Source organism: Papio anubis, chromosome 16, assembly GCF_008728515.1.
Source record: "Papio anubis isolate 15944 chromosome 16, Panubis1.0, whole genome shotgun sequence".
Taxonomy (NCBI): domain Eukaryota; kingdom Metazoa; phylum Chordata; class Mammalia; order Primates; family Cercopithecidae; genus Papio; species Papio anubis.
The window spans coordinates 75,892,798-75,915,098 of record NC_044991.1 but is presented as its reverse complement, the minus strand read 5'-3'; the positions used below and the strand labels follow the sequence as shown (position 1 = coordinate 75,915,098).

The following is a 22,301-nucleotide window of genomic DNA, read 5'->3' as shown; positions in this document are numbered from 1 at the left end:
AAATGCCATCTTCTCCGCGAAGGCCTCCAGGCCCTCCTGTTTAAGTTGCTGCACTCCTGTCCTTCCGCGCCCCTCCCCTGCTCTTGTCATTCTCAACAGAACGGTCCGCACTGCCCTTTGACACATCGGATCTTTTGCTCCTTTTTGCTTATTGTCTGTCTCTCCCTAGAATGTAAACAACACGAGGACAGGGACTCTGTCATGCTTGCTGTTCTGTCTCTGCATCAGAAATAGTCCAGCCCCTTAGCCGGGCATGGTGATGTGCGCCTGTGGTTCTGGGTACTTGGGAGGCTGCGGTGGGAGGATCTCTTGAGCCCAAGAGGTTGAGGCTGCAGTGAGTCGAGATCATGCCACTGCACTCCAGCCTGGGTGACAGGGTGAGACATTGTCTGAAAACAAAGAAAACAAAACAAAACAAAAAAAATCCAGCCCTGAGCTCACTTGTCCTCTGGACATGCGAGCAAACTGAGAGAAAGGTTAAGCTCAAGGTCACAACTGTGCCAGCCGCAGAAGTGGGCTTTCGACCTTCCTAAGGGCTAAGCCAGTGTTCCTCAGTTCATTAGCTTACGTGCTAAGTTTGGAATTTCAGCTATATCTGAGTATCCTTTGTAGTATTATTTGTTTAATGCTTTAAAAAATTGATTCACTTAACAAAACTTCAATAAACTTATTTAAAAAGAGAAGTTTGCATCATCATTGAAAATAGAAAATGAGTGCTGTAAATAGAAGGTCATTGTCAAAATAAATGCGGTAGAAACCAAACGGTGTTACCGCATTCTATCTAGAAACTCTTAACTACTTGAGCCTCTCAGGCTGAGGCTGGTTACATCACACCAGCTAAGACCCTCCTTGAGCTAACCGGACCTATCGAAAAAGGAGCCAGCGTTCTCAGTGTGTGATCCAGTGTTTTTTAATTTAAAATCATCTTTTTAATTAAAAATTAAAATCATCACACCTCTTCCTGCCTGCTCACAGAGGACAGGCTGAGTCAGTCTGTCTCAGGAGTTTTAAAGGCCACCTTCTGTAGGTTGGGTTTTTGGAAGCTGGCGATTTGCACACAGGTGGCCTCTTGGAAGCAGCTTAAGGAGAGGTTGTGGAGACTCCACCCCAGCTGCTGATAGTCCCATCTGGAAGGAACTCTGGAACTAGGATAGCTCTTCAGATTACGCACAATTGTAGCAAGTGGGCAAGGCCTTTGCACCCTCATTGCCTGGTGGGCTGTCCTCAGGAGTGGGTGTACCACCGCAGACAGGTGGCCCTCTTAGGCTGAAGGCAACTCCAGGGGAGGGCCTTAGCTGAGGGCCATTGTCAGCCCCCACTCCCAGCACCTGGGGTAAGGGGCATCTCTCTCTCCGTGACAGGCATTTGAGGAGTGCACCATGGCATCCACTGCAACCCCAAAGGAAAGGCAGGTCTCAATTTTTCCTTTCCACTGTCCTTCCCAGGCTTGTTTACTCCATTTACTCCCTGCCTGGAAACATTTTCCCATGGCCATGGCAGCATCTGGGCTGGTGAGATGCTAATTGGGAACAGAGCTCTGCAGACAGGCTCTCCAGGAGAGGAAGGGGCCCTGGCCCACAGTCCAGCCCACTCATGCCACCTAACTGAACAGATGGAGGAAGAGTCCCTTACCCGCTTTCCCCAAAACCCAACCAGTAACTACTGAGTTTATCATAAACTAGCACTGAGTGGAAATTTTCTTTGCACTGGGACCTGTTCTCTGTGCCTTACAGATACGCATTCATTAAAACTTCACAACAGTCTTTAAAGGTGGTTACTATTATTGTACCCATTTTACAGATGAGGAAACCAAGGCCCAGAGAGATTAAGTTATAGTGCAAGCTTACCGAGCTAGGAAGCATCAGAGCCAGGATTTGAGCTGACACATTCAGGCTGTAGAGTCTGTGTTTTTCACTGTCTTATGTGATAAGGTCTCCTGAAATACATACTGAGCATCTCCTGTGTGCCAGGCACTGCACTAGACCCTGAGGATGCTGTACTAAATAAGACAGACTTGCTCCCTGCTGCCACACTGCTCGTAGGTGGGAGAAACAGAGGGTAATTTAACTGATTAGGTCATTTCAGATGCCAGTGCAGACTGTGAAGAACATAAAATGCAGATGTGGTGAAGAGTGACTCTGCCTGAGGTTGCTTTCAATCGGGAGGTCAGGGCCAGGGCTGCCACATTTAGCAAATGAAAACAAAGGACACCCAGGGAAATCGGAATTTCAGGTAAACATCAAGTAATTTTTTAGTGGAAGCATGTCTTATGGAATATTTGAGACATACTAAAACAAACATGTATCTGAAATGAGCATTCACCTGGGTGTCCTGGGTTTTATTTTGTATCTGGCAACCCAAGGGTGGGATGGCCTTTCTGAGGCAGTGAAATGGGATGATTTTGGGGAGGGTGATCTGGACTGAGGGGAGAAAGGGCAGAAGCCCTGAGCTAGGAGCAAGCTTAGCTCATTTGAGAGAAGAAGGGAGACCAGTGTGACCAGAGCAGAGTGAGTGATGGAGAGAGTTTGAGGGTGTCATAGTGGGGGCAGGACAGATCCTGTAGGGCTTTGCGTGCCAAGGTGAGGACCATAGATCTTATTCTGAGTCAGTGGAAGCCATTGCAGGTTTTAAGCACAGGAGTAGTGTGGTCTGATTTATGTTTTAACCCCTCTCTCCCCGCAGCTGTGTGGATGGGTAAATAAGTTGGGGAGACTGTTGAAAAATTGAGACCTGACTCTCACTTCTCCCCTCCCCGCTGGAGGATATGTTTGCATGGGCCAGCTCCTTCCCTCTTCTGGGTCTCAGTCTTGCTGGCTGTGAAACGAGTGGTTTGGAGCTGAAGGTCCCTGTGGAACCACTGTCACCTGGGTATCGTGGACAGCAGCTGCCACCTCTCACAATCCTTGAGCCCTTCCTGGGGGTGAGCTCCCCTCCCCTGGCTGTCTCCAGCTGGCAGTTGTCCCCTTCTCCCCCTTCTCACCCCAAACCCACAACCACATGTTGCGCACCCACTACATCTGTGTATGCACAACTATTTGTCCGTTTCTTCCTGGCAAAGCAATCAGAGCCCCATGTGGGGCCCCTAGGAGGAAATGGAACACTTGGACTCTGAGCTGTCAAGAGCAGCGTTTCCATATTTGCAGAGTCTCAGGCCTGAGATGCAGCTGGGGTCAGGCCGGATGAAAGGACATGGGTGTGATTCAACTGGGCACGGTGCTGCAGAGGGGATGTTGTCCTTTGCTAAATTTAACTTCTCCAAGCCTCAAGCCCTGGGCCCCTGCTCTTCCCACAGGCTGAAGGAGAGGAAAACACTGCAGACTGTGTTGTAGAAGGAGCTCAGGGGATGAGGAATGACAAACCGGTGGTGAGCTTGTTACTTACTCCCTCTCCTGCACCTGTGGCAGACATCGCTAATCAATCACAGCATTCTGCCTCTGGGCTTCCTGTGGGACCCCAGAATCCTCCTCACTAGTGTTCCAGCTGGCACTGCCCAGTGACTGGGGTTGGCATGTGGGAAGAAACCAATTTGTCCCTGCTTTCTGGCCCAGTCCCTTCCCTTCATCTCTGTGGAGATGGACAGAGAGACCCTGTCACCTCACTAAGATTTGGGTCTATGTATTTCATTTTCTCCCTTTCAGAGTGTGCATGTATCAAAACTGTCTTTGCTGTACGCGACAGAAACACCAGTTCAGATAGGCTTAAACAAATCAAGGACTTTACTGATGCATGTCAGTGAAATTGTTCAGGAGTGTAGGTCAGCTTCAGACATAGCTAGATCCAGGACTCCGTATGATGATTTCAGGACCAGGTCTTTCTCTGATCTCAGGCTCTGCTTTTATCTGTGCAGTGCTGATTTCACTCTTGGAGAATGGGAGGGGCTTATGGGGTGCGTGCCTCACATGGTGGCAGGGGTTCAATAGCAACTCAAAGAGAGTTTCTCTTCCCAGTGATTCTAGCACGAGTCCTTGCAGACTCTCGGGGCCCAGCTTGGGTCACATGGCCGCTGTTATTAGGACGGGGAACTCTGATTGGTTTTGCCTAGGTCATGTGCTCACTTGTGGTCCCTGGGGTGGGGTGGGACCAGCCTGGGAAGAAGCACGGAGCTGGTCTGAGGGGCCTTTGGCCTCTCTCAGTTCCTCCTTCTGTTTTCTTGCTTTCATTCATCAAATAGTCATGATACCTGCTCTCTGCCAGTGGCTGCTGACCCCATTGACATCACAGCAGTGACCTCAACAGATGCAAACGCTGTCCCCATGGAGCTGACAGTCCCAGGAGATTCAGGGGAGAAGGACAGTGCACAAATGAGAAGTAAAACATCCTGGGGTCAGGGACCATCATAATTCCCAAAATCTGCCTGGGACCCTCCCAAGGCTTTCCCTAAACCCAGAAGTCTATCCGCTGCCACCTTCCTCCTGACTCTGCCTGTCTTTTTTTTTTTTTGGCCGTCAAAACCTTCCCACCTACCGTCCTACCCTGTCACAGACCAGTTCAGTGAAAAAGATAATGAATTTTCTGAAATAATCATGCTGGTGATAATAGCAACAACATTAATAAGCAATAATGATACTAATTAATATTTAGTGAACACTTACTATGCACTGTTGCAAGCACTTTAATATAAATTCACCTGCCAATCCCCACAACACCATTATGGTAATGATATCATTGTTGTCCGTACTTTATAGATGAGAATGCAGAGGCCAAGAAATGTTACTTGTCTTGACCAAGAGCTGGTGACCAGGAGACTTGGGCTATGAACCTAGATGGTCTGGCTGCAGAACTTCTCCTTGGCACTTACAAGGTTGATGCTGATAGTGGTTGGTGAGAGTGGTCATGGGGGCTTTTAACGTCAGCGCAGGTCTTCTCTGCAGGAGCAGGTTTCCAGACAGGCCAGTTCCTGTCACCTACAACAAAATAGTTGTTCTCTTCCTCTTCCTCTTCCCTGTAGCCTGCATCACCACAGTCTGCAGCTGAAACCCTGATTCCAGATGTGTCCAGCAGACCCTACTCACAAGGTTTTACCTATGGCTGGGTGATCCCCTGCAGCCCAGATGCCTCCTCACCCAGCCCTTTTGGCCTTGATGGCCCCTTAGGCTCATTTGAGACAAATGGAAGTAGAAAAAGGTCTGCTTGGGCACTGTTGGGGGTGCTGGGGGTCCCCTCTTCTCCTTCCTTGCCTTGTGTGTGTGTGTGTCTTTGTGTGTGTGTGTTGGCATCTCAGTGGACTGCAGATACTTGATGAGTGAGTTGTGCTTTGTGACTCAGTGCATGTGTCCATGTGCATGCTGACATTGGTGGTGGTGTTTGGAGCCTGTAGCTTGCATGCTGTGATGCTTGAGATCATTGGGTGGTTTCTTGGAGTATGCATCAAGATTGTTTGTCTTGTGGTATGTGTGTGTGTATGGAGGTGCACTGTGGGTAATTGTAACATGATTTGTCTGATATTTTACCCCATTGATCCATGTTTGTTGAGTGTGTTTATGTTTGTAGTAATACTTGTAGAGTACTTTGAAGTATTGTACGGTGCTTACTGTGTGCCAGACACCGTTCTACTCATTTCACATATATTATTTAATCCTCCAGCAGCGTAAGTGTTGAAGGTCAGTTATGATGTCCGTTTTGCAGATGAGGAAACGAAGGCCTAGGGAGGTGAAGCACTTGCCCAAGGTCACCCTCTACTTAGGGAACGTGGAACTGGGTTTCTGGAGTGACTCTGTGCCCTTCAGTATTCTGGTGCAGTACCCTTGGGATGCAGCTTAGTCCAGATTTGTGGCTTGAGATTTGTACCCTGGGTATTTGCCTCCCACTCCCATCCCAACCCTGTGCCATGACCTTGAGCTGATGTTGTCACTGGGGTTAAGGGAGTTTGAGTCCTGGTTCTGCCACTGCACTAGCGGCGAGACCCTGGGGAAGCGACTTTTCCTTGTTTTTTTTCATGGCTATGTGGGTTTCTTATAGTAGTTACCATGTAAGGCTGTCGTGGGGAGTGAGTAAGTTAACCCCCATTCCAGGAGAGCAGCGTGCAGCTTGTAGTACGTGCTGGGCAGTCTGTGCTACGTGCTGGGTATGCATTCTGTGTTAGCCATCAGCACTGACCTGGGCACTTTGTGGCTCAGAGTGTCTGCTCAGACGATGCACAGGGAGCCCCCAGAGTGAGCTGGGGTGGGCTGGGGATGCCCATTAATTCTAAACCCATCCTACCTTCTCTTTGGTTTCCTATTTCCTGCAGCCTCCCATCGGAAGGCCATCTGGGGGCTTGTTTAGAAACAAGATGAGCTGCTTGCTGTGTGGACCCACCTCTTCCTTCCTTAGCTTGTTCAGGTCTCTTGCGCATTCCCACCCCTAGCCCAGGGTTGAGGCCTTGCAACCCTTCCTCCTCCAGTGACCTCACCCACGGCATCCTTGTTTAGGGTTTGGCGGGTTCCGTGAACCATTTGGAACCAAGAATGCTCAGTTGAGAGCTTCCTGCTAAGAAGGCTCCTGTCTCTTCCAGTTCCGGAAACCCTGACTGATGGTTCTGGAACTGGTGACCCACAGGTGACCTTTAGGCTGGAAAGAGTCCATCTTTGGGCTCAGGGGTGTCTGGAGGTCAACAGAGCTAGCCCCCAGCTATAACAACTCTGACTTAAGGACTTTTATTAATTCTACCTTACAGTTGAGGAAACTGAGTCACTGGGAAGTCAGGTAACCTGCCCAGGTTCACAGGAAATACAGAGCCATGGTGCAAGCCCAGGCCACTCTTCTTGAGTCTATGCTCTTGACCCCCAAGCCACATTGCTTCCCAAAAGGTTATTCAGGCTCCTGGGTGCAGACCTGGGGCAAGAGTGGAGACTGGGAAGCTGGTAGTGAGTGAAGCTGCTTTACCCGAGATTCCTCTTGCTGTAGCCTCTCCTGGGTCAGCGTGGCCCTTTCCCACTACCCTGCCAGCCCAGCGGTAGGCACATATCAGGGAACCTGCCTTCTACCATGACCTGCCTCCCACAGGCTCTGTCCTTGTCTTGCAGAAGGACAAGTTCTGCGTGTACGAGGAGTATTGCAGCAACCATGAGAAAGCGCTGAGGCTGCTGGTGGAGCTGAACAAGATCCCCACCGTGCGTGCCTTCCTTTTGGTAAGTTGACCCATCAGCCCTGGTGCTCCCTTGCACTCGGCCTCAGCCTTGGGCATCTGGGCACAAGGGGACTTCATGCTGCCCCATGGTGCCAAATCCCTTCCTTGGCTGGGGTGATCTCCTGCCTAAAGCAGGGATCGCCAAGCCTTTTCCATAAAGGGCCAGCTGGGGAATATTTTTGGCTCTGTGTACCATACAGTTCCTGTCACCACGACTCAGCCCATGCTGTTGTAGCATGAAAACAGCCATAGAGAATGTGTAGAGGAGTGGGTGTGGCTGTGTGGCAATAAAACTTTATTTATAGAAACAAGCAGAGGGCTGTATTAGGGTTGACTTTGCCCATTCCTGGTCTAAAGTAAGGGTTCTAATAAAAATGGCAGCAAGAGTAGTAATTATTAATACTATTGTCATTATTACGAAGATTATTATTAGGATTACTAGTATTTTAAGGATTATTTAATTATAAGTGAAAGAAAATCCAATTAAAACTGGCTTAAGCGGCCAGGTGTGGTGGCTCACGCCTGTAATCCCAGCACTTTGGGAGGCCGAGGTGGCTGGATCACTTGAGACCAGGAGTTCAGGACCAGCCTGGCCAACATGGTAAAACCCTGTCTCTGCTAAAAATACAAAAATAATTAGCTGGACATGGTGGCACGTGCCTCTAGTCCCAGCTGTTCAGCAGGCTGAAGCAGGAGAATTGCTTGAACCTGAGAAGCAGAGATTGCAATGAGCTGAGATCGTACCACTGTACTCCAGCCTGGGAGACAGAGCGAGATTTTGTCTCAAAAAAAACAAAAAACAAAACCTCAAAAACTGGCTGAAGCAAAACAACAAACAACAACAACAACACAAACTGAGGGATTCACTTTTCTGGGAAGTTTAAGACCTGAGAGGGCTGCAGACATGGCAGAGTCTGGGTGTTCAAACGATGTCATCAGGAATGCGTGTCGCTTGACTCTCCTTTTCTCTGCTGTGGCTTCATTCCGAGGCAGGCTCTCCCCAAGTGGTAACAGGGTGGTCCCAGGCAGCTCCAGGCTTATACCTCCAGGCTTATAGCTGAGCAGCTCCAGGATAGCTGAGAGAACTTCCTTTTCCCTATAGTAACAGCAAAAATCCTAGGTCTGATGCTCATTGGCTCAAAACCTTATCCCTGAACCAGTTGCTGTAGACAGAGTAATTGGTGGTGGTGTTCTGATTGGTCACTTCTGGAGATGGAGGATGGGGTCAGGTCTACCCATACAGTAGCGCCTAAGGGTAGAGTGGATCCCTAAAGCAGTTGGTTTGCATTTGTGGGAATGCAGGTAAGTTGGGAATGGATGTTGGTCAGGAAAAACTGTAGGCATCCATGATGGTGTTCCCTATACTTGTAGAGAGTCTCGCTTATGTATAAAACGGATTCTTATTTGTGACCTCCTTTGAGCCTTTTAGACCACTATCTGTTGTGTATGAGTCAAGATAAACATTTGTCTGCTTTGTAGACATCTCAAAGGACAGTGGTTTAAACAAGGTGGACTCTTACTTCTCCCTCTTGTTAACAGTGTGGGTGCAGACTGTCTGGGGCTGGTATAGTGGCTCCAGTGTCAGGGGCTAAGGCCCTAGGGTATGGTGCTCATTGACCTGGTCTCAGATGACCTTTGACTACATCCCAATTCCAGGTGGCGGGGTGGAGGGAGGGCGGGAAGGAGAGCATACCCTTCTCATTTTCAGGGCGCCACAGGAAGCTGCACACATCTCCTCCCCTCACGTCCCATTGGCCAGCACTCAGCCACACGGCCACCCCTAGATCCAAGGAAGACTGGGAAATATAGGCTTTATTCTGGGCAGCCATGTGCCCAGCTAGAAATGTGATTGCTGTGGAAGAAGAATACATTAGGGGACACTGCATAGCCTTTGTCACAGGTGATTCTGATGACTTCACAATATTAAGTGACTTTCTAGGGGTCCATCCTAGAAAAGTGGTTGAGCTTATCCTGGGTTTCAGTCCCAGTCTTTCACCTCTGAATCCCTTCTCATTCGGTCACAGACATCTCTTCCCCCATACCGTTTATTCTCCCAACAGCACACAGCGAATTCAGCACATAAAAGTAGAACAATTAGCTAACATAGCATACAGAGTGTGAACCACATTCCTACAGTGCTAAACTATAAAATAATATTCCTAATTGCACTTCTCCTTCACGCACAGTCTCCAACAAAGTGTTTCCAGAATTTCGATTCCAAATGTATGTTTCCTTCACAAGTGAGTTCATGTTGCTTGGCCCAGCTCCAGTGAACATCTGAGGAAGGGCAAATTGGTGGACTGATTTACTGATTTCCATCTTTCTCTCAAGTGAATTAAGCTTTCAGCACTGTTGCTTTTCATAGCCGGTATCTACATCTTCACATTTCTGTGTTTGCACTTACATTCATAAAATAGTCTGGGCAGAATGCAAAGACGAAGTCATGTTAGTGCAAACCCCACATGGACAGAAATGGCCATGTCTGCAGTGACCTGTCGGCTTGCAGGCAGCACGACCCTGCCACAGTCCCTGCTGCCCAGGCTCTGGGCTCCCTGGCTGAGGGTCCCACCCTCTGAGGGTATTCCCTCAGGTTCAGCTGGGTCCTGGGAAGCAGGAAGATGTGGGAAGGGTGTGGGAAGGGAAGGGCTGAATTTTCTTTCTCTTTCTTTTTCTTTCTTTCTTCTTCCTTCCTTCCTTCCTTCCTTCCTTCCTTCCTTCCTTCCTTCCTTCCTTCCTTCCTTCCTTTCTTTCTTCCTTTCTTTCGCTGAATTTTCTTTTTCTTTCTTTCTCTCTCTTTCTCTCTCTCTTTCTCTTCTTTCTTTCTTTCTTCCTTTCTTCCTTTCTTTCCTTTCTTTCCTTTCTTTCTTTTCTTTCTTTTCTTTCTTTTCTTTCTTTCGTTCTTTCTTTCTTTTCTTTTCCTTTCTTTCTTTCTTTCTTTCTTTCTTTCTTTCTTTCTTTCTTTCTTTCTTTCTTTCTTTCTTTCTTTCTTTCTTTTTCTTTCTTTCTTTTCTTTTCTTTCTTTCCTCTTTCCTTCCCTCCCCTTCCCTTCCTTCTTTCCTTTTTTTTTTTTTCCTTTCTTTCATCCTCCACTCCCTTCCTCTCAGGCCGGTCTTTCTGGTGGGTCACACTGCCCTGTTCACGTAGCAGCAGCTGGGTGGGCCGGGCTGGGCAGGGGAGGATGCGTGGGGTGCCAGCACATGTGCCATCTGTCTCCCTCCTTACTGGCGTCTCCCAGCTTTTGGCCACCTGCAGAAGAGCTGTCTTGAGTCTGTTATGGGACATTAAGGCTTTGGAAACAGACAGAATCTGGCTTTCTATCCATGTTGTGCTGGGCACCAGCTGAGTGATGGAGACTAGTGGAGCAGTGACTTTCTTTTTCTCTGCCTCAGTTTTCTTGTGTGTAAAATGGGGATGATTTATTCATTTACTCATCCAACAACTTCTTACTAAGCACCTATCCTGTGGTAGGGATCATTCTAAGGTCTAAAGATCCGACAGTGAACAAGGCAAGAAAAGTCCCTGTTCTCATAGAGTGGCTATTCTAGTTGGGGGAACTTCAATGATAATGTGATGTTAAATTCTCTGGAGGATGTAAAATAAGGGTGACAGGATGTTTTGAGGGAGTTAGGGTGGTGGCTGCTGTTTTAGATTGGTCTTTGGGAAGACTGCATCTTACGTGACATGTAAGCAGAGATGTGGATGAAGTAAAGGAGAGAGAGAGAGGCAGGGGCTATGTAGCATTTCAGAGAGAGAGACGACCTGAGTGTGCAAAGGCCCTGCAGTAGGGTTGTGTTTGAGGAATTGCAAGAAAGCCAAGGGAGACCAGAATGAAGGCCGTAAGAGAAAAAGCAGGAGGAGATGAGGTCAGAGAGATTGAAAGAAGCCAGATGATGAAGGAGCATCTAGTCAATGGAAAGAGTCTGACATTTTTTGTTTTGTTTTGTTTTTGTTTTTTGAGATAGGATCTCGCTGCATCACCCATGCTGGCGTGCAATGGCACCATCATGGCCCACTGCAGCCTCGACCTCCTAGACTCAAGCCATCCTCCCATCTTAGCCTCCTGAGAAGCTGGGACCATAGTGTGCACCACCATGCCCAGCTAATTTTTAAAATTTTTTTGTGGAGATGGGGTCTTGCTATGCTACCCAGGCTGGTGTTGAACTCCTGGGCTAAAGTGCTTTGGCCTCCCAAAGTGCTGGGAGTACACTCCCAGGTGTGAGTCACTCTGCCCAGTCCAAGTATGAGATTTTAAAGAAGCTTTTTAATTAAAGTGTAGCATCCATGCAGTAAGTGCACCCCCAGGGTGACGAATGCTTACATATGTCTATAGCATGGAACTACCAAGATCGAAGAACATTCCCATCACTCCAGAAGGTTCCCTCTTGCTCCTTTCCAGTCATGGCCCCCAGACCTCCAGAATCTCTCTGCTGATTTCTCTTACCAAAGCTTAGTTTTGCCCATTCTAGCATCGTCTGTGAACGGCGTCATTCAGGATACGTGTGTGTGTGGCTGCTTTTGTGCAGCGTGATGTCTGTGGGATCGCTCTGTGGGATCCCTTCATGTTGGAGCTCATGGCATTGCCTTAGAGAATGTTCCGTTTTATTCTCAGTGGGTTGGGAAGCCGTGGGAGGGTTTTGAGCAGAGGCATGACTGGAGCTAATTTGCATGGTGAAAGACCCCCCTGTCAGTATCTGGGTAGAAGTGCAGGTCCAGGGAGGGGCTTGTTTGCATTTCCTAGGGGACCGGGACAATTGCCACAGATGGGGTTGCTTAAAACAACAAAATTGATTCTCTCTCAGTTTTGGAGGCCAGAAGTCCGAAATCAAGGTGTCGGTGGGTGCTCCCTCCTGGGGCTCCAGGGAAGGATCCTGTCTAGCGGCTACCAGTGCTCCTTGGCTTGTGGCAGCATCGCTCTAGTCTCTGCCTCTGTCTTCACATGGCCGCCTTTTGTGTCTTTCTCCCCTCATAAGGACATGAGTCATTGGATTTAGGGTTCCCCTCTAATCCAGCATCACCTTATTTTAACTAATTACCATATATCTGTAAAGACCCAATTTCCAAATAAGGTTGCATTCTGAGGTTTTGTTGGGGGCCTGGCATTTTGGGGAACACCATTCAACCGACTGCAGGGCTATTGCAATGTCCGGGCAGGAAGCGATGGTGTCTGAGAACAGCGTGGTCATGGTGGGAGAGGTGGTTGGATTCACATAGAGCTTGAAGGCCTGAGCTGACACAATTTGCCTGATCATTGACTTTGGATATAAATGAATGAAAGGAGTCAAATGTGACTTGAGAGTTTTGCGCCCGAGCAGCTGGAAGAATGGAGTTGCATTTTCCCAAGAGGGTGCAGGCTAGGGTAGGACAGGGAAATAAACATTCCCTTTTGGATGTGTGAGGTTTAAGATACCTGCAGTACATCCAGGCGGGGCGTTGGGTGGGCAGCAGAGATTCTAGTCTGGAGTTTAGGGGCTGGAGAGATAAACCTGAGTGTTTCCAATATAAGGAAAGATGGTGTTTAAAGCCAAGTCAGGCCAGGCACAGTGGCTCACACCTGTAATCCTAGTACTTTGGGAGGCCGAGGCAGGCAGATCACCTGAGGTTAGGAGTTCAAGACCAGCCTGGACAACATGGTGAAACCCTGTTTCTACTAAAAATACAAAAATTCGCTGGGTGTGGTGGTGTGCACCTGTAATCCCTGCTACTCAGGAGACTGAGGCAGGAGAATTGCTTGAACCTAGGAGGTGGAGGTTGCAGTGAGCTGAGATTGCACCACTGCACTCCAGCCTAGGTGACAGAATGAGATTCTGTCCAGGAAAAGAAAGAAAAAAAGCTGAGTCAGGGTGGGATCAGCCGGGGGGCAGCATGGACAGAAAGGAGGACTCAGGACAGTCCAGGAACGTGCTGCCATTAGGAGGTTGGGAAGACCATGAGGTTGACGCCTCACCTGAATCACTTCTGTGAATTTTGGGCATTTAAGGACTTCATAGAAGTTCTTCCCATAGTGCCTGAAATGTAATGAGAATAGTGAATGCTAGCTCTGTGTGTGTTTGCCAGTTGTTTTTCTTTCTTTTCTTTTTTTTTTTTTTTTAAAGAAAATAAAGTGAAACAACAATCTAGAGTGTTTGTGGGGAAGTGTCATTGGTGGCTGTGAAAATCTTGTGAAAACTCCTTGATCCTGGACCCTTCTCCCGCCAAGCCCTGGGGGCTTCTAGAAAGCACTTCCCCACCCCCAGGCACCCTGCACTCTGCCCAGAGCTGACATCACCAGGGCAGCTTGTGGCAAGTGCTGGCTCCTAGGACAAAGGCCTGAGTGTGGGCAGCGTGGGGCCCGGCATCTCCCAGCTGCCGCAGCCTCAATCCCCCATCTGTGCCAGGGGTAAACACGGGTGGGGGCCATTCAGCTCAGCTAGAGCTGGGACCTGGGGTCCCCAGAATTCTGCTTTTCCAGGCAGGGCCTATTGTGATCCCTAAGAGGCAGTGGAGGTAGCTCTGAGACTTGGGCCAGCTCTTTGTGCCATGATTTCCCCGTGTGTGGTAGGGGACAGTGGTCCATGCTTATTTCCTTAGGCTTTTGGCATGAACTTTATGTGTATGTGAAGCACGAGGCACAGTGCCTGGCACATGGTGGGCACACGGTATGGGTTCTTATGGTCTTATTTTCACTTGAATATAAGCAGGGAATTTGTTTCGTTGGGCAGTCCCCCCGTGCTTAGAGCTGTGCACAGCACACAATGTGTGTTTGTTGAATGAATGAATAAATGATAGGATGGGAATCCCTTTTCCTAAGAGTCTGGATTCATTTCCACTTTGCCAGGGTGGTGTCGAGGAGGAATGGCTGGATGTGCTGGTGGGTTGTTCCTTCATTAGTTAGTTGGTTAGTTCATTCACTTACACATCATGGGCACATAGTGGGCCCGAGGGACCCAGGACTGTGAGGGGCATGGCAGGGAAACACCGTAGAACTCATGGTTCCTGCCAAACAAAAACGGATTCTTCAGTTGGAGCAACAGTGCCTGTAATGTGATTGAGAGCCCCGTGGAACAAATAGCCACCTATGGAGGCTCCAGGAGGAAGAAGTCTTGGGAATTGAGAGCAGGTTGGGTGGCTGGGCTGGCCTTGGTGCATGGGTGGGCTTGGGGTAAGGGCACACGGGCATCATGGTTTCAATCCCAGACTCTGTGTCAACCCGCCTGGCTCTAGGTCCCAGTGACTCACTTTTCTGGGGTCCTCTCATGCCCCAGGGGTCTAAGCTGTGAGAGGAGAATAATCATAGTTTTCAGTTCATAGGGTGGTTGGTGGTCGGGAGCCCTAGAGGCCTGCTGGAAACATGATTAGCTCTTGGTCAGTGTTCGTGATGGTTGATGGCAGTATTATTATTATTTTTTTTATTATTGGGGAAGAGAACACATTCCAGACAAGAGGCATGGAATGAGCCGAGAGAGGCAAGGGGGCTGCAGGGCAGAAGTATTGACATGGACGACACTGAATTGATTCATGCGGACAGGAGCTTGGGGGTGAGTGTGGGAGTTAGGGTAACGGTACTCCATTCCTAAGAGAGCTGCATTTTTTAACTCTGCAAGCCAGATTAGAGGTATGCATATGACAGAATCACGTACACTCCTCCCAGGTAAAGAACTAGAACATTTTCAGTAACAGTTGAAGATTCCCAGTTCACTTTCCAACCCGAAACTCTCCCTCCACAGAGGGAACCCTCACTGGAATTGGGTGCATTCCTTTAACACGCATGTCTTTATATTTGACCTCATACGGGCTTTCCATAAACAGCACCTAGTTTTATGTTCCATGTCTTTAAAAGATTTCTATAAATGGTTTCATACTGTACATATCCTTCTTTCTTTTGCACAAGAGTACATTTTTGGGGTTCGCCCGTGTTGCTACTTGTGGCCCTGGTTATCTCATTTTCACTGCTGTATAGCTAGCTACCATTGTATAAATCTGCACAAACAGACTGAAACAAAAATACAGATGTTTCCATTCTCAGGTGACGGATATTTAGGTTGCGTCCCATTTTTTACTGTTGTAAACAAGGCATTTTTGAGTCTCCTGGTGTGTATATGTGAAAGCTTCTCTAGAAAAGGAATGGGTGAATTTTTCTGCAAAAGGCCAGATAGTCAATATTTTAGGTTTCGCCACTATACGGCCTTTTTTCCAACAACTCAGCTCTGCCTTTGTAGCTTGTAGGGGGCCACAGACAATGTGATGGATGTGACTGTGTTTCTAATAAAACTTTACCAAAATGGGGACTAGGCAAGATTTGGCCCACTAGGCTTTGTGTTGCTTATAAATGATACACATTTTCACTTATCCCAGGGGATGCTAAATCGCTTCCCAAGTGATTGTTGCCGTGCTCTGAGAGCGTTTCCCATGGTTGAGGGTGGCCATGTCCCTGTGCTCTCCTTGGTGGGTTTCATGAAGGTCTCCTGTCCCTTTGCAGAGCTGCATGCTTCTGGGAGGCCGGAAGACTACGGACATCCCTTTGGAAGGCTACCTGTTGTCTCCGATCCAGAGGATCTGCAAGTACCCGCTCCTCCTTAAGGTGAGACTTTCCCATATTTGAAGTGACAGAAAACGCGTTGACTTCAGCATAACATAAAATTTGTTAGTTCAAGTATCTGAGAAGTCTAGCAGCAGTGTCAGCTTCGGACTGGGCTGGATTTAAACCAGGACCCTGCCTCTTTCTCTCTTGTTCACTCTGCTTTCCACCGTTCAGGCTTATTTTCAGTGTGGCAGCCTCACATCCTCTCAAGTTTAAGGTCAGTGGGAAAGAGTGAACCTCTCTACTAAGAGCTGAGGAAAGTGCTGAGATTCGTTCTGTCTTTGGCCATCTGCGGCCAGGGGAAGGTCACATGCCAAATGGTTTGGGCCCGAGTCATGTGCTTTGACCTGGACCAATCACATGAAGCCTTTGCATGTACCATTTATCATCCTCCAGTCAGCTTAGACCCGTGCTTTACCCCTGAACCAATCACTATTGCTGTGCTCTGATTAGCTGAGACATGGTCCCACACTCCACTCTGATCCAATGACAGTGAGCAGGGCAGTGTTGTGTTCTGATTGGCTGAAACCTGGGTCAGGTGCTGCACTCTTGAACCAATCATTCTGAGCAGGAGAATTCTAATTGGCTCAGACTTGGGTCATGTGCTCCAACCTTGAACCAATTACTGGGTCCCACAGGCCCTGAGTGAGGACAAATGAACCCCACCTGCCCAACCTCTGAGCTGTTTGTGGAAGGCAGGGTGAGGGCAGGCATAGGCATTGATTGGGCAAATGCAGCCATTCATACACCTGCTGTTTCCTTCCCTGCCACCAGCCCTGGCTTTGTCTTGGCTCGGCAAAGCACGGAAGGTTTGCCGCTTGTGTGGGAATGGAGAAGTCTTGATTCTAGGCTTCATGCTGGCTGCTGGACAGATCCTGAGCCCGGGGAATGGCTCTTCCACCTTCCTCTGTTCTCAGCCCAGAGTTTCAGCCCTTGGAAATGGCTGAACAAAATGGCTGTTGGCTGGAGCCTGTCCTGGCTCTGTCCTGAAGGCAGCTGTGTCCCAGGTTCCCCGGGGGATTAATTTGGCTGATGGGGCCTCATTCACACACCTTCTCACAGGGGCCTGTGTACTTTTGCTCCATGAACTGGAAGCAAAAGGGGAGGGGAAAAGTACCAGGGCATTCTTCATCTTGGTTTTCTGCTGGAAAAGGTGGGTGATGCTGGAGCCTCTGAGCTGGGCCAGACCCTGGGGCCATCAGCTCTGCCCATGAACACACACCTTTGCCGTGCACAGCCACGGGGGTGGGCCAGACGCAGCTGTCCCATGCCTCCTTTGGTCTGCTCCTGCTGTTGATCTCTCCAGCAAACTCAAAAGGAGCTTCAGCACTTGTTCTTGCCATGGGTTTGATCCCTAAATAGGTCTTGGAAATGCTGTAGCTCAGGTCTTCACCTGGGTGTGGAAGAAGCTTCGGGTGAAACTTGTAAACTGGTAGCCTGTGGACCAAATCGGGCTTGCAGATGTGCTTCGTGTGATCTGTGTGGTGTGTCTTTCAAACTCGGATTAGCTGCCAGCATTAAGAGACAGTGTACTGTAGTGGTTAGAGACAGGGTTGACAAAACTGTGGCCTATGGGCCAAATACAGCCCATGGCCTGTTTTTGTACAGCCTGTGAGCTAAGAATGGTGTTTACTCTTTTTTAAAAAGGGTTGTTCAAACAAACAAGCAAACCCCCAGAAGAATATGTAGCAGAGAGTGGATGTGGCCAGCAGAGCCTACACTATTTACCATCTGGCCCTTTACAGCAAAAATGTGCTGACCCCTGGATGAGAGCCAGGCGTTGTAGCCATAAGCAGTCTGGGTTTGGATTTCTCTGTCATTTACGAGTGTGTGACCTTGGGCAAGTCACTATCCTTTCCTTTGCCTCAGTTTCTCACTGAAACATAGGGTTTGTATTCATGGTACTTATGGGGTTGTTATGATAAGTAAGCATGGACTTAGTTCTAACAGCAACTCAGCAAGGTAGGCACTGTGATTAGCCCCCTTTTGGAGATGGGGCAACTGAGGCACAGAGAAAGGAAGCGGCCTGTCCAAGGCCACATAGTAGATAAGCAGTAGAATCATGATTAGAACCTGGGCGTTCTGATTCCAGAGGGCCACCGCTACCCATATGGCTCTACTGCCTGTTGAGAGCATTTTGGGAAGTTAAACTGCCAAAGTGCTGGAGTATCAGTGATGCTGCCCCTTCTCAGTTCCCTAAATGGGGTCTAAGGTCGGTGGCCCTTTGTTTTGAGACTGGTCTCCTTCTTCTCTGGATTTCAAAATCTTGAACATCTGACCCATGAGAAGAACCAGCAGCCATAGCCCAGAGCCCGAACTGAGGTTTGGTTTCTGGATCTTGCGAAAGTCTGGGTTCCAGCAGGCACTTGGAGCTGCAGCTTCCGTGACATATTTTAACACACGGTGTGGCTGGACCTGTGTGTACTGTGGACTCTAAGCTTGATGTGAGGCCCGGGCATTTCTGAGGCCTGTTCCCATCTCCCCAGGTGCCAGAGTTTGGTCTGGTGGGATTCCTGGGCTCTGGATTCCCGGGAGAACAGAGAGAGAGCAGGGGCAGAACCGCCCGGCGACCCGCGGAGGAAATGGCCCGCAGGAAATGGCGATGGGGTGGCCGCGGTTCGCTGTCCTGGCCAGGTGGCTGTTTACACTGCCCACTTGCACTCCGTGGGGGCATGCCTTGTTTCCTTGGTCTCTAGCTGTGTTTATCAAGTAGGAGATTGCAGGGTGGGGGGTGCTGTTTAGGAGAGAACAAGCAAGGCCTTAGACTCCCGTTGGGGCCATGCCTTGCTCCCTGCCTGACAGAACTGCTCAGTGTGCCCGGCATTTGGCACCAGAGCGGGAATATTTGCATCAGCAAACACCCGGGGCTGAGGGGAGCACTGTCCCCTGGCCTCCAGAGTTCCTCCTTTCTGTCACATTTTCCAGTGGATTTTCAAAGATGATCCCATGAACTTGAAGCAGCTGAGCTCAACCCCCCAGCCCACCCCCTCTGGCTTCTCCAGATTCCGACACCCTTGCAGGGGTCCCCGTGGCCCTCTGAGCCCCCTTGTTTGAGCTGAACTCCCACTTGGGGTGGGCACTCAAGGTTGAGGAGCCTGGGTAGGAAGAGGGAAGAGGCGAGAATAAAAGCCTTTTTGGGAACAGCCCCCAAATGCTGAACTTGAACGTTGCCTAAGAATAGCCGGAACATTCTATCTCGACTCTTCAGCCCAGGCGCGGGATAGACAGTTGGCATTTCAGGCTTTGTTGACTTTTCCATTCATGTTGCCAGGGAAATGATTCAGGTTTGGGGTGATGCCCCTGGTGCACAGCTGGCAGGTGCCCGGTGGGGGGCCCAACTGTCACTGATCCTCTTAGTTATTTCCTGGTGATGCGCACATCTGTGTTGCTGCTCGCTCTTCACAGCTGTGAACAAGACAGACCCGGACCCTGCCCCTTGGAGATTCCAGCCTTGGGCTGGGCCCTGCAGGGACTTGGAGTGTGTGGCAGGGGCAGGGGCCATCCTGGGGCCGACTGCAGGGGACACATCCTGTCTAGGGGGCAGCTGCCACCTTTGCCCCCAGCTCTCTGGCCACGTGATCTTGGTCTCGTCTACTGCTTCCTCGTCTCTGGGGCCTCTGAGGAGAGACGGGCCCCAGGCTTAGTCCTTTGGCCGTTTACCCATCTAGACTTGCTCCTGTGGTGGCCTTACCCACTCTGTGGCCTTTTTAAAAAAAAGTATACTCAAGGGTTGTGCAACCATTACCACAATAATTTTAGAACACTTCCGTCACCCCTAAAAGAAACCCCAGACCTATAAACGCTCACGGCTCATCCACCCCTCCTCTGGCCCCTGCTGACCACTCGTCTACTTTCTGCCTCTGTCAGTTCTTCGCCTGTTCTGGATATTTCCTCCAAGTGGAATCACACAGTGCTGCTCTTTCGTGCCTGGCTGGCTTCACTTAGACTCATGTCCTCAAGGCTCAGCCACATTGGAGTGTGTCGGTGCCTCCTTCCTTTTTGTGGCTGAATCATCTTCCGTTGTGTGGCTGGACCACGTTGTGTTTATCCACTCATTAGCTGACGGACATTTGGGTCGTTTCCACTTTCTGGCTATTGTGAGTCACGCTGCTCTGAAGGTTCATGTACGGGATTTGTGTGGATGTTCCCATGGCCTTAAAGTCCGTCTGCATGTGGATGACTTCGGCCTGGACCTCTCCTCTAGACCCTGGACTTGTCTTCCTGCCCGTTGAGTTTCTGCATTTGAGTGTCTGGCAGGCATCTCTTGTCGAGCATACTCATGCCTTTCCCCAGACCACCTCCCCACCCACCCCTCCATCCCCAGCTTAGCAGACAGTCCCTCTGTCCTTCTGGTTGCTCAGACCAAACCTTGGGATTATGTTTGGTGTCCTTCTTTCCCCGCCCCCATGTCTCGCCATGAGGAGGTCCTGTCGGCTCTGCTCTCAGACTCTGTCCAGAGTCCAGCTGCTTCCTAATGCCTTCAGTCCCTACGTGCTGGGCCACTGCCACAGCCCCAGCCCCAGCGGGCCTCCCTGCCTCTTCTTGTCCTCTGCAGGCTGCTCCCAGCTCAGCAGCTAAACCGAAGTCAGTTCATGTCACTTCTCCCCAGACGACCCTCCCGGGGCTCTCTGCTCACTCCAAATAAGGTCCAAGTTCTTTGCCATTGCCATCTGCAAGGTCCTACACGGTCTCACCCATGATCCTCTCTGACCGTCTCTGCTCAGCCAGGCTTGCTTCCTGAAGCTCTGTGAACACAGCAAGCAGGTTTCTGCCTAAGGGCCTTGGCACTTGCCCTTTCTTCTGCCGGGACATTTTACCCCATGTCTCCTGAGACTCGTTCCTCAACTTTGTCAGGCTTCTGCTGCTCCAGTGCCTCCCGCCCAAGCCCTTTGCTGGCCACCTCTGCGATAGAGGAGCTGCCTCTGCCATTCTCTGTCCCCTTCACCTTGCTTTTATCTTTCTTCACAGCTGGCTCACATTCTGTCCTGGGACGCTTGGTGTCCTGATTGGTTTTGTGACGTCAGCTCCCCAAAGGCAGGGATTTGGGCCTGTTTCCGCAGTGCCTGGAATGGTGCCTGCACAGGGTAGATACCCCTGGTCACTTAGTGAATGTGTGGAAAGGCCACCCCTGTCTTCTTGCCAACTGTTTCTGAATCCAGAAATTGGGACTTTTATGGTGAAAGTTACTTATGTCCAAGTATCAGCTTGATTCAGAACTTGTTAAACATTGTGGGCCCCAACAGGGCACATCCTGGGACCTGTCCGTTCAGAACAGCTGCTGTAGTGGGGTTGCGTCCAGGGATGTTTTCCGCAGAGTAGCTGCTTGGGGTACAGCCTTGGGTCTGGTGCACAGCCGCTGGTGTCTCCTGCACCTCCCATGTCTGTCTGTGGGTGATGCAGCTGTCACCCAAGTACAGCGCAAGGACCTTGTCATTCGGCTGCTACCTCTATCTACTTGGCTGGGAGGAAAGTGGCTGATACTGAGGTCAGCGCTCCTGGGATGGCCTGAGTGAGGTCCATTGTCAGGGAGGTGTTGACCTCAATTCTTAGTGAAGGGGGACAGCTGGGAGTGACATGTTTCGCAGAGCATGGACGTGTGCTACTCATAGCTTTCCAGAAGATTTTAGGTGGCACCATAGCAAACTTTATGTGGGGTGGGTGGAGGGGGGAGGGGAGAAGCCAACATTAAAAAACAGTGACTCACACAGTAGAATACTACTCTGTTAGCAAATGCCTTTCCATCTTCCTAGTGTCCTCCAAGAGAGGGCCACAGTTGGTGCTGCAGTGTTTAGGGTTTTTGAAGCCATTCATTCATTCACCACCTATTTATTGAGCAACTATTATGTGTCAGGCACTGCTTGAGGTGCTAGGGGTACAAAGTGAACAAAACCAGCTTGAACCCCTGTCCCCTTGGAACGGACATTCTTCTTGGGGGAGATGGTGGCAAATGAGTAAGGAATGTATATGCTTGTTTAGATGGAATATTTGGATGCTGTGGAAAAAATAAATATCAGGTTCAGAAGATCAGTAAGGACCAGGAGTCACTCAGGGGGTTGCAGGTTTAGATAATGTGGTCGGGGAAGGCTGGACTGAGAAGGAAACATTTGAGCAAAGACCTGAAAGAGGTGAGGGAGGAAGTCAAGCAGGTACTTCGGGGAAAATTGTTCCAGAGGGAACAGCCAGTTCAAAGGCCCTGGGGCAGGACTGTTCCTGGTGTGTCTGGGGAACAGTGAGGAGGCCAGGGTGACTGGAGAGGAGAGGATAGGGAGAGAGCGAGGGAGGAAGGTTAGAGAGGTAATGGAGCCAGGTCAGGGCCTTTGTGAGGTCTTTATTTTCCATCTGGGTAAGGCGGGAGCCATGGGAAGGGTCTGAGCAGGGAGCAACAGGATCTGCCTTAGTTCTAACAGGGTCCCTTTGGCTGGATGTGGAGGATGGACCGTGGGGTGGTCAGGGTGGAGTCAGGGAGACCAGGAAGTACTTGGCTTCAGTGGTTCGGGTAGGAGATGTCTGGACCTGGTGGTGGCAGTGAAGGTGGGTGCATTTCATGAGAGTTGCCTTTTCACATGCTTTGCCAATTTGCTGTTGGACAGTTGTCCTTTTGATTTCCCAGAGTCCTTCTATTATTCTGGATACTTT

General features: G+C 49.7%; 1 protein-coding gene across 5 annotated transcripts in view; it reads left to right on the top strand.

Annotated features, from left to right (window-relative positions):
• The window catches only part of PREX1 (phosphatidylinositol-3,4,5-trisphosphate dependent Rac exchange factor 1), a 203,428-nt gene that overhangs the window by 86,617 nt on the left and 94,510 nt on the right, over nucleotides 1-22,301 (top strand). For 4 of the 5 annotated variants that reach the window (XM_031656828.1, XM_031656830.1, XM_031656829.1 and 1 more), the window contains 2 exons: nucleotides 7,005-7,109; nucleotides 15,564-15,665. In XM_031656828.1, coding sequence (XP_031512688.1) covers nucleotides 7,005-7,109; nucleotides 15,564-15,665 — 207 coding nt within the window. Of the gene's footprint in view, nucleotides 1-4,191; nucleotides 4,309-7,004; nucleotides 7,110-15,563; nucleotides 15,666-22,301 lie in introns of those variants that run through there. The other variant, XM_031656831.1, reaches the window with a different exon arrangement.